Source organism: Sorex fumeus, unplaced genomic scaffold, assembly GCF_029834395.1.
Source record: "Sorex fumeus unplaced genomic scaffold, SorFum_2.1 ptg000097l, whole genome shotgun sequence".
NCBI classification, from domain to species: Eukaryota; Metazoa; Chordata; class Mammalia; order Eulipotyphla; family Soricidae; genus Sorex; species Sorex fumeus.
The window spans coordinates 880934-900760 of NW_026606154.1; the positions used below are offsets into that span (position 1 = coordinate 880934).

The 19827-nt window shown below is 44.6% G+C and overlaps 1 protein-coding gene across 1 annotated transcript in view; it reads right to left on the bottom strand.

The window, feature by feature from the left end:
- DOCK2 (dedicator of cytokinesis 2) overlaps positions 1-19827 on the bottom strand; it is a 394798-nt gene that overhangs the window by 194585 nt on the left and 180386 nt on the right. Inside the window, exon 27 of the mRNA XM_056133087.1 lies at positions 5664-5759. Coding sequence (XP_055989062.1) covers positions 5664-5759 — 96 coding nt within the window. The remainder of the gene's footprint in view (positions 1-5663; positions 5760-19827) is intronic.

Sequence of the window (19827 nt, forward strand, 5' to 3'; positions counted from 1 at the left end):
TCAATTTGAAATTAAATTGGAGCCTTCAGTGCTAGGACAGGGACCCTTGACCTCTGCATAATTGCTTTCCCACATCATTTCTATCATTTCAAGGATGTATTTCTGTTCTAAAAATTGCTGGAAAGGCTCATTTTATGAAAATGAAATGAGCTTAAAGAAACACCGCCCCTTGCTTCTGGACCAGACGTGCTCCCGCTCCTCGTCTTCCTGTGAGGTGTGCTGGCTCCGCCGCCACAGCTCCCCACTCAGCACTCGCATTGTTGTAATTACACCCGCAAACTCAAGAGTCATTGAGACTAATGACACAGCTTGAAGCGCAGAACTTCTGTGGGGCTCCTGGAAGCAGGCCAGGAGGGCAGGAAAGTCGGAGCAGGCAGTTTCTTGCAGTGCTCCCAGCCTCTCTGAGGGAGGATCCCAGTCATGAGAGAAAGTAGTCACAGAGGGAGGAAGAGTGATCCCCGTGGAAGGAAAGGCATACACCAGAAAAGGAAGGTGGGGTGAAGCCAAGCCTTCTCTTTGGGGGGTGGGGGGTGCTGTTTCAACAGTACGCAGAGGCTGTGAGAGCAAGCGTGGGGGAGGGTGGAGGTGGGAAGTGACTGAGGCAGACATGATGCAGGAGCAGATCTGGGGGCTGACCGGAAGTTTCAAGCCAGCAAGGGAGGGAAGGACAAGGGCAGGGTCTCCAGCTCTAGAGCAGAAGTACAGGCTGAGCTCTGGGGGTGGGGGGATGGTGGAGTGGGCCTGGCTGGGAGGAGCTGGGCTGCGGTGAGCTGGAAGTCCTTCAGAGACCAGCTATCATAGGAGGTTGTGTTTCTCCTGAGAACACAGGCCATAACAACTCATTGACTCTTCATGCTAAATTTATGAGAGGGACTAATAAAATACGGAATGAATAAAGAAGCGAATATTATGGTCAAGAAACATATAAAAAATGCCGCTCATATATTATTTAACAGTAACTCTATTAGAAACGTCTATTATTAATCATTTTCCAGATAAGTCCCTACCTCAGAGGACTTCCGGCATATTCACAGATTTAAAAATGCCTCGAGCTAAGGGGAAGGTTCAAGTGGGGGAGCATTTGCCTAGCATGTGAGAGGCCCTGAATTTAGTCACAGGATGGCACGCCCTGTGCCGCACCTTGGTTGTGACTCTGGTAACTCCTGAGTACCACAGGGCCAGGCACTGGCACCACTGGAATGCCCCCAATTCCCTCCTGAGTGGCCCTAGTTGGGAAGAAGGCAACAGACAAAAGGACTCTCACCCAAAGCACTGACAACAGTAGGTACTGGTAAGGATGGAGATAAGCCAGAACCCTCAACCGCTGCTGGCAAGAATGGAAAATGGGAGCCAAAGAGATAGTACAGGACGACTCATAGATCCCTGGCAGTGTCTAGGTCCTGAGTATCCCAGGAGCATCCTGTAGCCCCCCAAGCACTGCCAGGGTGAGCCAGGTAATCCCCAACTCTGCAGTGCCTGAGTAGCACCATGGTCCCTGGCCGAGGCCTTGAGCCACAAGCCAGGTTGTCTGGGAACCAGTAGAGAAGCCCCCAAGCCTCCTGACTTAACCACCGAGAAAACTCCTCCCCTGAAAAAATGGGAAAATGACAACTAAACTATGGAAAAGTTTGGTAGTTTCTCATAAAATTGAACATACACTCCCCATGTACCCCAACTATTCCACTCCTAGATGCTACCTGAGAGAAATTAGATTCTGCTCAAATAAAATTTACATGTGAATGAATGCTCACAGCAGTGTTATTCATAATAGCTAAAAGCTGGTAACAATTCCACTAGTGAATGGATAAACAAAATGCGATGTATTCATAGTATTTAGCAATAAAAAGAAATTATGTATGGATATGTCCTAAAATATGGATAAACCTCAAAAAATTATGCTACAAGGAAAGAAGTCACACACACAAAATACCAGCAAGAGTGTGATTTCACATATTTAAACTTTCCTAGAAAAGATAAATCTATAGCGACACAAAGTGCTAGGGCTGGAGTGGTGATGTGGTGGTGTGGGTGGAGAGTGGAGAGTGACTGTAAATGGAATTTTGAAGGATGTGGGAAGTGGACTGAATTCTAAATGGAATAATGGGGCTGGCTGCATAACTGTATACATTTACCAAAACTCATTAAAATAAATGGTTACATTTTAAGGCTTGTAAAGTATATTTTAGTGAAACTTAAAAGAACAGGAAGAGAGAGCTGTGTTATTTAAAAGTGTGTGTGTGTGTGTGTGTGTGTGTGTGTGTGTGTGTGTGTGGCGGTCGAGCTGCACTGCATCCTGACCACTTTGGTGAGATCGTGGGCAGCTTCATAGGGGAGTGCATTTCTAGTGGACCCTGAGAACTTAGCATGATTCCATCAGATTGGCGAATACAAAGAGTAGCTAGAGACAAAGAAAGCAGCCTGGAAGTGGCAGGCAGCAAGCATGGTTGGAATAGCCAGACACATCTTCGCTGGATGTCTGAATGGAGAACAGAAGGAAGGGCTTGTGGACCAAGCAGAGAAACTGGGACTCAGCAGACTCTGCATGGCTCATGAGAGACTTCATTTGGTATGCCGCGGGAAACCACCTGGCTGGAGCAGAAGACGGTCCTAGCAGAGGCTAATGGGCAGCAGTGAGAGTGGGGACCAGAAGGATGAACAAGCAGGGTAGAGCTTCAAATAAAAGGCTGGGCACCGGCTGTAGTGAATGAAGGCCAAATCGCGGTCATTTGCTGGTGTCGATGATGCAAAGGGACAGAGAGAGGCATTGTACCAGACGGAAAGGAACAGAATAATAGCCCCCAGTTATTCGGTGCTTTCTATGACCCGGGCACAATTTTACAGACTCACGGCACTAAAGGGGAGGTGGAGGATTTAGAGACTGCTATAGACGAAAGGAGCCAAATATATATTGATGATCTTTAGATCTCAGGAATAAAGATTAGGGAGGTCATAAAATGCTTATCTAAGGCATGTTATAGAAACCCAGATATGGAAGCTCGTAACTGAATAAGGAATGGCCAGAGCCGTAAGGTGGAAGAGCTGTAAAGGAGAACAGCGAGAGACCAGTTTACAAGGAGGGCAAGGGAGCCTGGCAGTGCTGGTGTTGTCACGGGGCACGGACATTACCCACCAACTATCACATGGTGACACGAGGAGACACAGACATGTATAAAGATGATTCCACTGGCTGCTTTCAGGCATCGGACCCTCGCCCAGCTACTGTTAGGTATTCACTCTATACCTTATGTCCCATGCCCATGAAGAAGGGCTATGGCATGTTGACAATCAACACCCGCAAACCTGGCTCTAATTGAAAACAAATATCTCAAACTGACCTCCAGCAAGCTGAATCCAGCTGTGTGGGTATCATAGGGTGTGATAAATAAATATATATATATTAAACCAGCTGCCAACACAAATAATAGGGAATTTCACATAACGCATAAGAATTTTCAGCTTCTCCTAAGATGTTAAAACTTCTAGGAATGACATGGTCCAGTGCCACATGGCATCAGGGATAATTGAGTGGCTGATCTCATCTTTAAATTTTAGAGTCCTACCTGGTATACTTCAATTATTCAGTCATTTAACAAGTCCTCTAGTATCTAATATATACCACCATACTTGTAGGGAGTGGGGTTATTACAGAAAAGTCAAAGAAATGAAAAAATTCTTAAATTTCGTAGATCACAAGACCTTACTCACACAAGACAATAATTTAAAAAATTTAAACATAAATATATGTATGTGTATATATACACTTTGTATATACATATATGTGTATATGTATATGTATGTGTGTGTATAAAAATAGTGGTAATACTCACGGCCACTCTCCACATACTCGGGCCAAGCCTCATCCATGAGTGAATCCCCGGAAAAACCCAGGTATGCGGGACTTTGTGACTGAGAACACTGGGCTCAACGGGACTGGGTACGGAGATCAACGCCCCCCCCCCACCCCTCCGAGACCCAGCAGTCACGCCCACAACCCACCTCTGGCTGGTGCCAGATAATCACATCATCGGCCACCATCCAGGTCACATGTCCAGGAAGGGAGCAACATGACGCTCGCCACAACCATGCTGGTAGACCATGTGCCAGGATGTTTCACTCGAGGCGTCCCGGAGGGGGGCAGGTGAGACCCCACCCCGCCCCAAGGCCCCGCCCCAGCAGCAGAAAACTTCCACAACTCAGCTGCCTCCATGCTCACGGCCGCTCTCCATAGGATCTCAGCCACAAGTGCATCTATTCCTAGACTGAATGACCATGAATGCTTCAGTGCAATACTTCAAACCACATACTCTACCCATACTCCAGGATTACTGCACCACACTTGACAGGGTTCAAAGTAGGAGGCAACAAATTTTAGAGAGAAATATTATATATATATATATATATATATATATCACAAGGCACAACCTTTAACAACATGTTGGTGATCTTTTATAGAAGGGTTTAATGGCCCCTGGGTGAAATACAACAATTCTCACACTCTTTCCTCTAAGTATATTTTTTTCTAGCATTCTCAGCAGATTTTCATAACAAACAATAGAAAATATATTATTTCAGTTCTGCTTTGGGGCAGGGGTTGGGGTTTGGGACGGAAATGTCTGAAATATGGTGGTGGGAAGGTGTACTGGTGGTGGGACTGGTGTTAAGTGAATATTAAGTGTAATCAAATATTGTGAACTACTTTATAAAATAAAAATAAATAAATAAAAGTGGTGGTAAGTGTCAAAAAAAAATGAAGAAACTGTGATGTAGGGACTTAAAGTGAAATTATCAACAGGGCAGTCAGGACAGTTAAGACTGACTGGGCGAGACCTGAGCATATGAGCCAAGATCAGACTAACCTAAGGGCCTACATCCACAGACGTCCAGACAGTCTCCCTGAAGCATCCCTCTGGGGAGCTGGGCCAGGAAGAGGGAAAAACAAGCAGAATCACGTTTCATGTGGGGAGGTGGAGGCCCTTAAGACTTAAACGCTGACTTAGATTTTACTCAGAAGTAGGAAGCCTCTCAGGAGCTTGGGCAGAGGAGGGGCATGGCTGGGATTGCTCACTTAGAGCTGTCACTGGTTTCTAGAAGCATTAGAAACTTGAACTAAGGCAAGACAAGCAAGGACTACTGGATCTTTTATTCTCTGAAGAGAAAATCAAGCTACGGGGCTCAGATCTCTGGCACTTCCAAATACTGTGACTGTAGAACAACCCAAACTGTAGCATAGGCTCTGATTAACTAACATCCGAGGGCTGAGTTATTACAGTTATCAAAGAAACCACGAAGTTATTAAAGAAACCACTAAGATGAGCAGGTTCACCGAGACCAGCACTGCTTAACTCCCAACCTGCCCAGAGTCCCAAGCCAGGTGAGTCTGGAGCATCCTAGCAGAGTGCAAGTTTCCCTCTCTTGCTCATTTTCACTAGCAAAATTCCAGAAACCCCAGTCCACTCACCTTGGTAGACATCGTAAGGCCTGTTTTAGTTCGGCAGCTGGTATTGACCCTCATGTTCTCCCACTCAGGAAAAAATCGAACCCATGTAACCCCCAAACAAAACAGTGACTGATAACAGAGGCTGGGTAGAGTCAGTCTTCCAGAAAACCTGTTCCTTGCGCTGGAACAGTGTGGGATGTCTGACAAAAGGAAGAAATGTACTCACAATCAGCTTATGATCCCGTCCCATGGTGATGACTGTCCGGTTCACTGTGCGAAGCAGCTGCACCATGATCTCTTGGATGTGGTCATGGGTGAAGGCCTGTAACACATCCAGAGACATGTGTGTGAAAACAGGACGTATACCCTGTGCATCTCCCACAGACACCACGCAGCAGTGGGAGGTATGGCCATTACCATGACCACCACAACCAAAGCTTCCACCGCCATTTTCATCATTGCCTTCATTGTCATTGTCATTGCTTCTCCATTGCCATCAGCACCTGGCAGCAAGTACTAACTTCTTTAAATATAAGTTACCCCTAAGGTTTGGGAATTTAAAAAAAAAATACAACTTTTGCTTAGAAATACTGTGCCAAGAATTACTGTGCAAGCAATAATTACGGAGATTATGCTTTGCATGCAGGGAACTGGATTTTGTCCCTGGCACCACATGGTCTCCTGAGCACTGGCCAATAGCAACTCCAGAGCTATGAATAAGGAGTAGTCACTGAACGTGACCTGGTGAGGACTGCAAAACAAAAATTACTATGCAATGATGGCTGAGTTACTAAACGTCTCTGAATCCGGGTCTCTATTTCTCTGTGTAACAACTGACATTGGCCTGAGTTAAAGACAATCTCATGGAGTGAATTGGTTATACCGGTGATGAAGACAGAGGTACCAAATAGAACCAGGAGGTTAGCAACACAGGAAGCCCAAGTTATCCCTAGACTACACAGACAAAACCAGAAAGCAGTGGTTTTGGAGCCCAGTCTCGGGTTATATAATGGAAACTGCAACCATGGGGGTACTTGTGCAGCAGAAAATGCATTTATTTGTCTTGGGGTTGGAGGGGAAAACTGTGGCACACCAGACTGCAATTTTAAAGAGTCCTGCCCAGTTTAGTATAAGTGCTTGAACCTGGACATGCTGTTGCTTTTGAGTTTTTGCTGTGATAAGCTAGGGCTTCTGCGTACTCACCTCCACTTTCAGGCCTTTTTGCCAGCACGGCCTCAAGGCACAGTTTCATCTGTGCTGACCTGGGCAAGCGGTCACCCAGTAAGGTCCTGGAATTTTAAGTGTGGCCATTGAATCTGAGCTCCAGCTCTGGCCACCGGCTGTGCGACCCCACTTAACCATGTAACCTCTCTGAGCCTCAGCTTCCTTATCTGTAAAATGAGGAGGGTTCTACCCCAGTTGTTGGAGATTGATGTGAACATAAAAGCAAATGGCGCAATTCAGAACATCCACTTGCCTAATTCCACTGTAGGAGATTCTGTAGGTCTGAGATAGACCCTGGGCATCAGCAAGTTTTTATTTTTATGTGGTAGTCCCATAACTGAGAACTACAACATAAAACAGTGGGAATCTCGGAATATGGAGGCTGAGGTTTGGGAACAGCCTGTCTCTCCAGGACCCAGCCAGAGTCTGACATAAAGAATGTGCTAAATAAGTGCGGTCTGAAAAAGCAATTGACACTCGCTCTCACTCACAAGCACCTTGCCAGCCCGTGCTGCATTCAACTGCACGGTGGTTTGTCTGTGGTGTAACCAAAAAGAGGCAAAAACAAAACCCAAAACAGATTCCTAATTGTGGGAAGACAAAATGAAAAGGAAAGAAAGAAAGATGTGCTTATTTTAAAAAGTTCTCTCCTCCCAATGTGCTCTTGCTCTCCAATGAACTACTGGCATCCCAAGATGAAAAGTCCTGGCTTTCTTTCCTCTGCTTCTCTCAGTTCTGCATTTTGGCTAATCCGCACTTCTCTGGCCCGGAGAGCTCAGCCAACAGACTGCCTGCCACCAGCGTGCCCATTAGAACAGAGGTTTGACAGAAACAAGGTCGGAGGCTCCCTCAAGCCCAGCACAGACCCAGTCTCCCTTTGGATCTGAGCCTGCCCCTCGCCCCCTACCTATCTGTCTTTCCCCCCGTGTTTGCCTTTTGGGTCAGTGCTGGCGCCGAGGAGACAGAGCTCCCTTCTGCACTGGTGGGTAAACCTCTCTCTTTGCTGCCGTGCCGTTTCTTCAGAGACTTTTTTGCTGACTTTAAAGCTCCTGTTTCTTGCATAATGTGAATAAGCTCTAAATGAGAAGGGCATTGCATCTTAACGTCTTTCTGAGTGCCCCAAAGAGATTTTTGAGAGGTTAAGTAACTTGCCCAGGGTCACCCTGTTAGAAAGTCGGGCTCCAGAGCTCGCGCCTCGCCTGGACTCGCCCAGGCAGCCTGGAACATGAACACAAAAGATCTACTTTGGGCCTTGCTCGTTTCCATTTGTCAAGATGGAGACACCCTTGCCTGCAAATAGGTCAGCTTCTGTCTTCGGTGACTTCTGATCCTTTCTTCCCCTTTTAGAAAATCATCGGTACTACATATTCATTACTCCTTTATCTTCTCCGAACTCCTTTGCAATTTCACCTACCCAAACCCACTGCAAACTTATATAATGATTTCCACTTGATGTTATTTTCCCGCAGGATTACATCTCCTCCTTTACTAACTGAGATAATAAACCCCTTTCTCTCTTGACCTCCTGCATCCTACTTCTTTTAAATAGCCACTTCTTCTTAGTCCAAAGAGCAGCAATTAGATTGCTGAGGAAGTTTGGTATTAAAAGTAGCAAACTGTCAACTTCAATTCATTTCTCTGAGTACTCTCAGCATGGGAGGCTGCGGGGCAGGGTGCTTTAGGATCAGACAAACTGGGGTTTTGAATCTCAATTCTGCTTCTTTGAGCCGGGTCACCTTGGGCAAACTGCTTTTCCTTTCTGAGTTTCAGTTTTCCTTATTTGCAAAAGTTGGCAACCAGAAAACTCCAAATACTAGTCTAAAGAATAAAGAAGGTAATGCAGGGAAAGCCCTCAGTACTGAGGGCTGGCACACATGAAGCTCTCGATAGTGGTAGCTGCAACTTCTATTTCCCTTGGTCTGCGTCAGCATTCTGGCTAATCTTGCCAATTCCCGGCACGTAGCATGAAGTGCGGTACAAGGCAATGCATAATCTAAACTCTGGATGGTATCGAAATGTCACCCGAAGAATGTATAGTGAATATGCAAATGGAAAACTTTCAAGATGATAAACGTGTGCTAAGCAGTAAAAATGCAGCCACAAATCACCCTCTGTTAATTGCTCCAGTGCCAGGCAAGAGAAGGGATCTCTAGGAAAGAGTCTTCCGGGCTCAAACTAAACGGTGGCTTGTAATTGAAATGACAAAGTCAGTCTTCCTGATATGGCTTTGGCAAAAAGATTAATCCATCCAACCTAAACACATTGCAAGCTGTAGTGATTTTTTCTCTCTTTTAATAATTATAGGATGTGATAACTGGAAGGAACTTGGGAGTCCTTTCTTTAGATGAAACTATAAATCCCAGGCATAATACAGCAAAGAAGAGCCAGAGAGGGGGAATCTCTCTCTCTCTCTCTCTCTCTGTGTGTGTGTGTGTGTGTGTGTGTGTGTGTGTGTATTTAGACGGGGGTCGGACAGGAATCCGGGATTCTTGGCTATCCCTAGACTCCACACCAGTTCAACAACTGCATAAATGTAACTCAGAAGAACTTACCTTCTACTATTTCCAGAATAACAACAGAACATAGCCATACATGCAATGATTTTAAGTAATACACACGCACAGTATTCCCAATACTGAATAAGGTTCTGGGAAATGTGTCCCCCTTTTCATTTTCCTTTCAATCCTTCTAATGATATTAAATATAAACAATCTCCTGTTGGTACTAATATGTCCTTAATACTTCTTTGATTCTTTTTTTTTTGCTTTTTTTGTGGGGGGGGGAGGGTCACACCAGAAATGCACAGAAGTTATTCCTGGCTTTGCACTCAGAGATTACTCCTAGAGGTGTTCAGGGGACCATATAGGATGCCGGGAATTGAACCCGGGTCAGCTGCGTGCAAGGCAAACGCCCTACCCGCCATGCTATTGCTCCAGCCCCACTTCACTGATTTTTAAAAATCTTATTTTTTAACAGAGGGACATCCTTACTTTGGAGAAGACAGTAGACTAGGTAGAAATTTTTACAAACATTTTTTTCATTAGGTAAAGGCCCTCCCGTTGATCGTCGATTTGCTCGAGCGGGCCCAGTAACGTCTCCATTGGAGACTTTGTTGTTACTGTGTCTGGCATATCGAATACTCTCGGTAGCTTGCCGGGCTCTCCGAGAGGGGCGGAGGAATCGAACTCGGGTCAGCCATGTTGGCCGCGTGTAAGGCGAACGCCCTACCCGCTGTGCTATCTTATTTTTATTTTTAATAACTTATTTTTTTATTGTTTCTGTTGTTAAGGTTGAATAGGATTGGCAGAACACTAGATGAAAGACAACCATGCGAGCAAGCCGGGTTCCAAAAAGGATTCAGCACCATCAACCATATCCACATGATAACCAAGCTCACTGAGGTTTCTTGGGAGTTCAAGATGCCGCTCTGTCTAACGTTCATTGATTTAAAGAGGGCTTTTGATTCTGTTGAGATGGAAGCGGTAATTGAAGCCCTAGCCAATCAGGGTGTTCAAACTCAATATATCAGGATCCTCTGTGAGCTGTATTATGGATTCACTACCAGGATCTCACCATTCTACAAAGAAGTGATCATCGATGTCAAGAGGGGGGTTCGGCAGGGTGATACTATTTCACCGAAATTCTTCAGTGCCACCCTCGAGAACGTCATGCGACGACTGGAATGGGAAGGAATGGGGAGTGAAGATAGATAGTTAGCAACTACACCACCTCCGCTTTGCTGATGACATCATTCTAATAACACCAAACATCAGCCAAGCAGCACAAATGCTGACCAACTTTGACTGTGAGTGTGGAAAGGTCGGATTACAGCTGAATCTCACAAAGACAATGTTCATGAGAAACAGTCTTGTTCCTGACGTTCCATTCGCTCTCAATGAAACAACCATCTCCGAATGCAACAGTTATGTGTATCTAGGTCGAGAAGTCAACATGACAAATGACCTGGCACCTGAGTTGCGCAGGAGGAAGAGAGCGGCTTGGAATGTCTTCAAGAGTGTAGAAGAAATAACTAAGAGGACAAAGAACCTCCAGCTCCAAGCACATGTCTTCGATTCCACTGTTCTTCCTGCATTAACATACACCTCAGAGACCTGGGCCCTACGAAAACAGGATGAGAACACTATTCGGGTCTCTCAAAGAGGAATCAAAAGAGCTATGCTTGGAGTATCACGCTTCACTCATTGAGAGAAAGAACCTCTGTCAACGCTCAAGAATCAGGGACGCTGTCTTGTTTGCAAAGGCAATGAAAATCAGATGGGCTGGGCACGTAATGAGATTTAGAGATGACCGCTTGACAAGAGCCATTACCGACTAGATTCCATGGGACATCAAAAGATTGAGTGGCCGCCCATCTACAAGATGGTCAGACTTCTTCATCAAGACCCTGAACAATCGGTTTGAGGCTCTTCATGTTCCTAGAATGAGCAGATGCCATTGGGCTACGCTAGCACGCAGCAGGGATGAATGGAGAAGTTACTGGCGCCCACTCGAGCAAATCGATGAGTAATGGGATATCAAGTGATCAAGTTAAGGTTATATCTAAAATGAGTGTTCAGGAAAAGATCCAAAACTTGGAAACAAAATAAGATGGGGGAATTGAATGATTTCTTTTAAGTACAGTAATTGTAAAAAATACTCTATAGGTTTAAAGTAACTGTATGTTTGTTTTTGTTTGGGGGTCACACCCAGTGGTGCTCAGGACTTACTCATGGCTCTGCACTTAGGTATCACTCCTAAAATGGGTTGGGGGACCGTTTGGGATGATGTGGATGGGACCCCGATTGGCCTTGTGCAAGGCAAACCCCCTACTGACTGTACTATTTCTCCAGTCCGGCAACTGTGTAGTTACCATTCCTATACCACATATACCCCTCACGTGTCACCAGCCACACCATTGAGCTGTCCCTTCTACTGTTCCAGCTCTCCTCTTCCTCCTCTGGTAACCGGGAGAAAGTCTATCGTTGGCATTGCAGGGTTTGGCTCGCTCATTTATTTTGTTTCTTTATACTTCACAAGCCAGTGACATCATGAGGCATTCTGCCTAATTTCACTTAGAAAAATTCATTCAAAGTCTATCATACTTGTCAAAACTTACGAAATCTCATGTTTCTAATGACTGAGTAGTATTCCACTGTGTAAGTGTGCTGCATCTTCAGTCATCCCTCATTCCGCACTTGTGTTATCTTCATATCTTGAAAATTCTACTTTGCTACAAGTGATGCTGAGTATTCACAAAGATAATATACAAAGTTATAAGATTGTGTTTGCCAGCTTTGACTGTGAACAGAGGCTGTTTTCCGTGAGTTTCTCTGTAGAGTGCACTGGTTGGGGCATTTAGCGGAGAAATTCAATGACACATATGCGTTTTCCTTCTTGGGCTGGCTGTACTCCACAAACAGGAAGTCTCTCATGGCTTGTCTGAATGGTGAAGGCCTGGCTGCCAGCATGCTGGGGCAACCAGGAAATGCTGAAGACGGTGGCTTTCAGGACACAGGTCTGGAGATATGTTTTTTTTTTTATTTTTATTAGTGAAACACCATGTGGTACAGTTGTAGACTTACAAATTTTGTGCTTGGGTTTCAGTTATACAATGATCGAACACCCATCCCTTCTCCAGGACAATATCGAGATGCTCAGTCATGCCTGAGTCCTTAGTCCAGATGCTTTCTCTTTCCTCTTCTTTCAGTGATCCAGCTGCATGGAATCAGGCTTTTTCTTAAACTTGTGACTAATTCTCCTTGTCCGAGTTCCTTTCCTTCCTCCCATCTCCAGGGACCCCTTCTAGCTACTACCAAGTACTAAAACGGCGGGGAGAGGGGGTGGTGGAATTTTTGTTTTAGATTGACAGTTTAGTTTTCCCTTTTACTGGATTATGAGTCATTATTCTTAGTCTGTTCATTTATCAATTTTTCAAATGATGTCTATCTTCCTTAAAAGAAAACCAAACAAACCAAAACACCCACACGTGGACACACACACACACACACACACACACACACACACATACAAGCCCTTTACTTTTCACTGAAAACCAGTAAGTTTTCAAGAGGGAGTAAAACAAACTCTTAGACTATAAATAAGAAGAAAATGGTGAGGGACAAGAGACAGTATAGCAGGTACACTTTCATGCACAAAGCTTACCTAGGTTCAATCCCCAGCACCCTCTAGGTCCTTTAAACACACAAGAAGTGATCCCTGAGCACAGTCAATATTAAATCCTGAACACCGTTGGGTGTAGTCCCTTCCAAAAATATAGAGTAAGAAAGTGCCAAAAAGACAGGGGTCTTGGGTCAGAGCGATAGCCAGCAGAGAGGGTATTTGCCTTATACTTGGCCAACCCAGGTTCCATCCCTGGCATCCTGTATGGTTCCCTGAGCACTGCCAAGAGTTATCCTTGGGTGCAGAACCAGGAGTAATCCCTGAGCATCGCCAGCTGTGACCCAAAAAACTAAAAAAGAAAAAGGGGGGGAGGTCAGATGTAGACAAATCAGGTAAAAGGGGTCAAATGTATGGGAGAGAGAGAGAATGGAAACTGTTTCTGGTGAAAATATGTAATATATACAGATGTTGAATTATAATACTATATGCCTGAAATCTATACAAAGTTACTTAATAAATATATTTTAAAATTAACAATTCAACTGGACCGAATCATTGAGATCGTCCAGCAGATGAGGTGTCTGCCTTGCACGGCCTGAGGCAGCACTGAGTTTGGCCACAAGGGATCCCTGCGTGCAGAGCCAGGGGTGAGCCCTAAGCACCGCTGAGTGTAATCCCCAAAAACCAAAGCAGCAACAAACAATATCCCCCAAAACCCACCAAAAAACCCCTTTATTTACTATTTTTCAGTAGGCTTTCAAGAGGGAGCAAAATGTGATCGTTGTATTTAATCTACTGACTTTACACTTTAGTTGTAGACTTTAGTGGTCGACCCTACATTTCCATGCTTGAATGTTTACATGTGGACTGCTTTAATTAGAAATATTAAAAGCATGTGATAATGCTAAATAACTAGAAAATGTAATTGCATTATGCAAATGTCTATGTTTTTATTTATTTTTTATTTTTTTTTAAATGTCTGTGTTTTTAAAACAATTTTAGGGCAAATTCTAACTTATCAAAGGAAAAACATCAGTTTTGAGAAGGGGGCTTACACAAACCCTTGTGACCAGTGATAGGAGACACATAGTGTTATCAGAGCTAGAACCAAAGTAACTATAATGGGTCTCATTCCCCTGACCCTGAAAGAGCCTCCAATCGTTGGGAAAGAAGAGTAAGGAGAGGCTGCTAAAATCTCAGGGTTGGGATAAATAGAGATGTTACTGGTGCCTGCACTAGTAAATCGACGAACAACGGGATGACAGTGATACAGTGATACAGAACCAAAATTCAGTTCTGCAGAGCAGTGCCTGCCCACTGCTCCCTCCTCTCTGGCACACAGGCAGCCTTGGTCCTTGTATTCATGCCAAGGATGATTCCTGTTCCTCTGTCAGTTTTGTCTTCTCAGTACTAAGATGACAATCACAAGGTCACAGTAAGAAAGGTAAATCCAAAGACTTAAAAAAATAATAAAATAAAGAGATAAAAGATGCAGATACTAAATAGAAAAAAAAACAGTTGCAATCTCTAGTGGCTTCTATTTTTCTCAGATCTGCGTTTCCATATGCAAGGTCTTTTTAAATTTCATGTTTATCTTGAAGGCATTACCTGTGTTCACCTCAAAAGAAAATATCGAAACTACAGGAGGAAACAACAGCTATCACCTAAAAACCGACTGACCCTGGCTTGCTGGTCCAAGGAGATAATGTGATTTTTACATGAGTTGCTGCTACCGGTCTTTCCTTCTGTTTGCACTGGCTTCTGTCCCTGAAGACAAAACTCTTCCTTGTGAGAAGCTAGCAACAGAGGCAGGGGACTCAGACAGGAGCTGGTGGTCGGTGGAGTCCAGAGGCGGGCTTTGCCATAGCCCATCATCTATGGGTATCCTCTGGGCTGAGGGATTCCCATTTCTCAGTGTGCCCCGAGAGAAGGAAAGAAACAGAATGAAGGGGAAGGGAGAAGAGAGAGGTGAGAAACAACGGGGCAGAGGTCAAGGGGATTCAGGTGGTGATAGCTGAAGATCCAGAGAGAGCAACACTAAAATCACAAGACCCAGACTTTAATAACCATATTTGAAAGGTGCCTGTCAAGAACTAAAGACTGGGGATGGGGTGGGGGTTAGGAGAGAGAATCTGGGAACACTGGTGGAGGGAAGTTGACACTGGTGGTGGGCTTGGTGATGGAACATTGTATGTCAGAAACCCAACTACAAATAACTTTGTACTTCACAGCGCTTCCATAAAACAAAATTTTGAACAAGGAAAAAAGATGTGGGTTCTCATTCTTACACTTGTTAGATACTAACAAGTCTTGTATACCAGAAATACCAGATGCCTGAAATTGAGGGACAGAGATTTAACATCAGGAATAGCATTTAAAAACTTTAAATCCCTGGGAAGTCTCAGCTGTGAAATGCAAAGATAAATAACCTGCCCAGAAAGTATCCCGTTGTAGGAGGCTATGTCTGAACCCAGCTGCATTCTGTCTACTTCTGTGCTCTTTCCACAGGTGCAATGGTGGTGCTGGGAAGTCGGGGGTACTTCGAGGAAAGTGTTTCAGCCTCATGACCAAGCAGAGTCTTCTACCCTGCACATTCACCTCGAGTACCGCCCCTTCCTCTCTGAGCAAACCTAGCCTCTCTGAGGCTCTGTTTCTTTACCTGCAAACGGGATGGACTGGCACCCAGTAAGAACTGCCTTTGGAAACTGCTGCTATTGGCCATACTGGTAGTTAGCATTTTCTGAGCTCTTACTCTGTCATTTATTTTTCTAAGTACTCTGCCCGGATTAGCTTAAGGAATCCTACATGCACTTACAAAATAAGAGAAATGTGCCCATTATCCCAGATTCACATACCAAGAAAGAGACTGACTATGGGCAGATACCCTGTACTGCTGATGTGATTTCCAAACCAGGCCGCACTATGGTTTGCTGAATTCTTTCAGAGTCATCACGTAAATTAATAAAGAAATTAGAACTATTTTCTACGTGGGGAAATAAAAAATCCAGTCAACATGTGCAAGGAATCATCTTCCTGGGAGACCAAGAAGATTCCTAACAGGTGCTGCAGGCTGCCCTGGGTCTGAGGACCCCCTCCCCAGTCCCACCTCTCACAGCAGTGCTTACAAGCTGCAGAGACATGGATCACCACGATTTAAAGAGGCTCAGCTTGAAAATATTTTATCCTGTTTATCAAATGTTCTTAATTTTATTTCCTAGTAGGTAAAACAAAATTAAAACTAGGGAAAAATATACCAAAACCATTGCCCCCCCCCACCTCCCTTCCACAAAAGAATGACAACCAACCAAGCCACTGACCATAGTGAGAAACTTGGCTTTTAATCAGTTTCTTTCTTTTTCTTTTCTTTTCTTTTCTTTTCTTTTCTTTTCTTTTATCTTTTCTTTCTTTTTTTTTTTTTGCATTTTTGGGTCACACCTGGCAATGCACAGGAGTTCCTCCTGGTTCATACACACAGGCATAACTCCTGGTGGTGCTCAGGGACCATATGGGATGCTGGGAATCGAACCTGGGTCGGCTGTGTGCAAGGCCTACCTGCTGTGTTATTGCTCCAGACCCATTAATCAGTTTCTTTATGCTTCTTTTTGGTGTGTTTGTTAAAAGTACACAGGATACTCCAACTGCCTAAAGCAGAACACACTGAACCTCCCAAGGCGCTAAGCCTGACTTCTTAATGCTGATGAATGGGGACAGGCCAGAGTCATTTATGAGGCTGTACCTCAGAGATGCTCAACTTCTGTGTGTTATTCTTCAAAGTGGGAGGCGTATGTGGGGACCGCATAAGGGGACGTGGTGGAAAACACAAGCACTTGCTAAAATATCTCTACGTGCAAGCCAGTGGACTGTGCTTTGTATTTATCATCTCACTGCATCTTGACAGAAACCCTGAGGATAAGTATTACCCTGTTTTAATATGCAAGATACGATCCATTCTAATTATTTTTATCATTCAATATTTATTGAGCCTTTAATGTATGCCAGATACTATAATAAGTGCTTTACATGCACATCTCACTTAATCCACAGAATAATCTTATTAATCTGCTACACTGGCTTTTCCATGTTACAAAAGAGAAAATTCAGAAATCTATGTCCAAATTCCAGAATTACGGATGATGGAACTAGAGTCTAAATCTATGTCTTCTCAATAGCAAGGCCCGTGTGTTTTATATACCTCTATTTAAAGCAATTTTGGTATCGTTTGTAAAATCCAAACGAATAAAGCAGGACAAATGTCCAAATGTCCGTGTGGCAATATGCTCTCTTAGGCTTCACTGTAGAAAGGCAGATCTGCGAGGCATTTGCAGTGCCTTTCCTTTTTAAATGACAGAAACTATGTACTCATCCTGTTTTACCACACGGCCTGATTACAACGTCAACAATCACAATGCTTGAAGGAAAACAAAATTACAGGTAGGCACCCTGTTTACTAGTCAAAATTCTAAATAGCACATATATATTACCTTTTTAGAACAAGTAAACAAATCGCTTGATTTTTAATGTGCCGTTGGCTTAGGAAACAGTGTATTTCAAAATAAGTAACTGTGAGCAGATGATTAGAAATGGAGAAGGGGTAGGGTCTGTAGAGGTTAAAATGTGTGCTACTCTTCCTCCAGAAAGCCAGCGCAAATACTCAAATACTTCCACCCCCCCACCACACCCCCACATGTGGCTGTCTCTCTCTCCCCTACCTCAACTAGCTGCATTTGTTTCCTTTGTTTCCTTTTGCTTTGAGCCTCTGCTTATCTCCAGTTTCATCCCCAATCCCAGGATGGTTTCAGCCACAGGCAGAGAAGGTGCCTGAAGGAATCAGCATGATTGTCCCTCGTCCCCCCAGATGATTTCCCAAATATACCTTCTAACTGTATATTGAAACCTGAAGTTCCAAGATGGAAGGCTACCCATGCAGTCTTCCAGGAGAGCGTTCAACATTAGGTGACAAGCTTGCCCGAGGTGAGAGCCGCAAAGACGCTGCCACTCCGACCTGACCCCCTTTCACTCTGGAATAAACAGACTGTGAATCGGCGCTGAGCGCCCCGACAGATTGGATTTGTGCCATTATCTGGGACAAACACAGACACATAATAATCACAGACTCACTACCTCCTATTATGAGAATTTCATTTCATTGACTTTATTAGACTCTCCGCACACATGAAGGTACCGGAAGAGGAACAAAGGCATGCAAGTCCCGGGGCTGAGATCTCCAAGCCTACTCAGATCAGGGCTGAGCATCCTCCACCCAGATCCTCCAAATTCCAGTAGGCGGGGGTCACACCCACCAACTGGCCCCCTGGTGCCATGTAATCCCATCAACGGCCAAGACTCAGAGACTATAAAACCCAGCTCCCGGAAGCACGCAGCCACATTTGTGGCCATGCGACATCTTATTATCTCATTCCTACTTTGGACAAACTGGCAGGCTACCGAATGTAACCTGCCCACACGGCAGAGTCTGGCAAACTCCCCGTGGTGTACCCAATATGCCAAATACCAGTAACAATGATGGGTCTCATTCTCTTAAAGAGCCTTGAATATGGCACTTTCTTAAAAATCTCAGAGCTAGGATGAAGGAGATGTTACTGGGGCCTTCTCGAGGCAATTGACGAATAACAGGATGGTCGTGATCATGTCGTGACTTTATTAGAGATTTTTGGTAGGTCTGGTTCTAGTGGTCACAGCCAGTAGTGCCCGCAGTGCATTACTCGGGGTTCGCTCCCTTTGGGGAACCCTGCAGGGGATCAAGCCAGGGCCTCCTGGATGCAAAGCATTTGCTTCAGCCCACTGAACTATCTCCCCAGCCCTCTATTTAATTATTTAAATGGTAGTGTCAGGTAACTCCTGTGAAGAGTAGAGAGATTCTTAGACTGAGGAGATAGAACCAGAATGAAGAATGTTGAAGCTTTAGGCAGATTTCCTCTACTCTACCAGCAGTACTGTCGGGTTTGAACTGATGACTAAGTGGGTTCTTTCTGTTTGTTTTTGTGTTAGGGGCTGCATATGGCAGTGCTCAGGGTCTACTCCTGACATGGAGCTTGGGAACTTTTCCTAATGGTGCTCAAGATGTTGATGCTCAAACCCAACCCTTCTGCAGGCTCTTCTCCATCCTACTCAGACATCTCTCTGGTCCTAGGGTGGGGCTTAATGGGGCTTAACAGGGAAAAGAGGGTTTGAAAAATACACACTCTTCTACTCTCCACCCCACAGTGAAAATAACCCTTATCGCCTAGCCATCCTACAGAGAAAAAAACAGTCTACACTGTATCCTGTGATGATCTAGTTTCCTCAGCTGAGCCTTTGCAAATAAGAATTCTACAGTCTTTTCTTTATTATTATTATTATTATTATTAGTAGTAGTAGTAGTAGTAGTAGTAGTAGTATTACTATTATGGCTTTTTGGGTCACTCCTGATGATGCTCAGGGCTGGCTCTGCACTCAGTAATCACTCCTGGCAGTGCTTGGGGGACCATATGGGATGCTGGGAATTGAACCAGGGACGGCCGCATGCAAGGCAAACGCCCTACCTGCTGTACCTGCTTCAGCCCCAGTCTTTTTTTTTAAGTGGGTGTTTTTCCCACAAATCCTTCCCTAATTAGTAGACACAAAAAGCAGAGAGATAATACAGAGGTTAAGGCAGTTGCCTTGCATGCTGCCAACCCTGGTTCTATCCCTGGCACCACATATTGTCACCTCAAGCATTGCCAGGAGTGAGCACCACTGCCAGGAGTAGCCCTTGGGCACCTCAGGTATGGCCCAAGTTCCCTACTTGTGCTCCTTCCACCAGTCCCCTATCCACCCCCCCTCCCCGCCACACACACACACATACACTCACACAATCGAAGTTCAGAGACAGGTCTCATGAAACATCCTAGTGTCCTGTGCCAGAATTCACAGCTGACAAGTATGATTAATGGACTGATTTTTACCAGAAACCTCAAGAATTTCCATCAACAGGAGGCTTTAGTAACTTACCCTTGAACCTCTTTTCCTTTGCCAGGAAAGGAGAGAGGAAGTAGGCCAATCTTAAA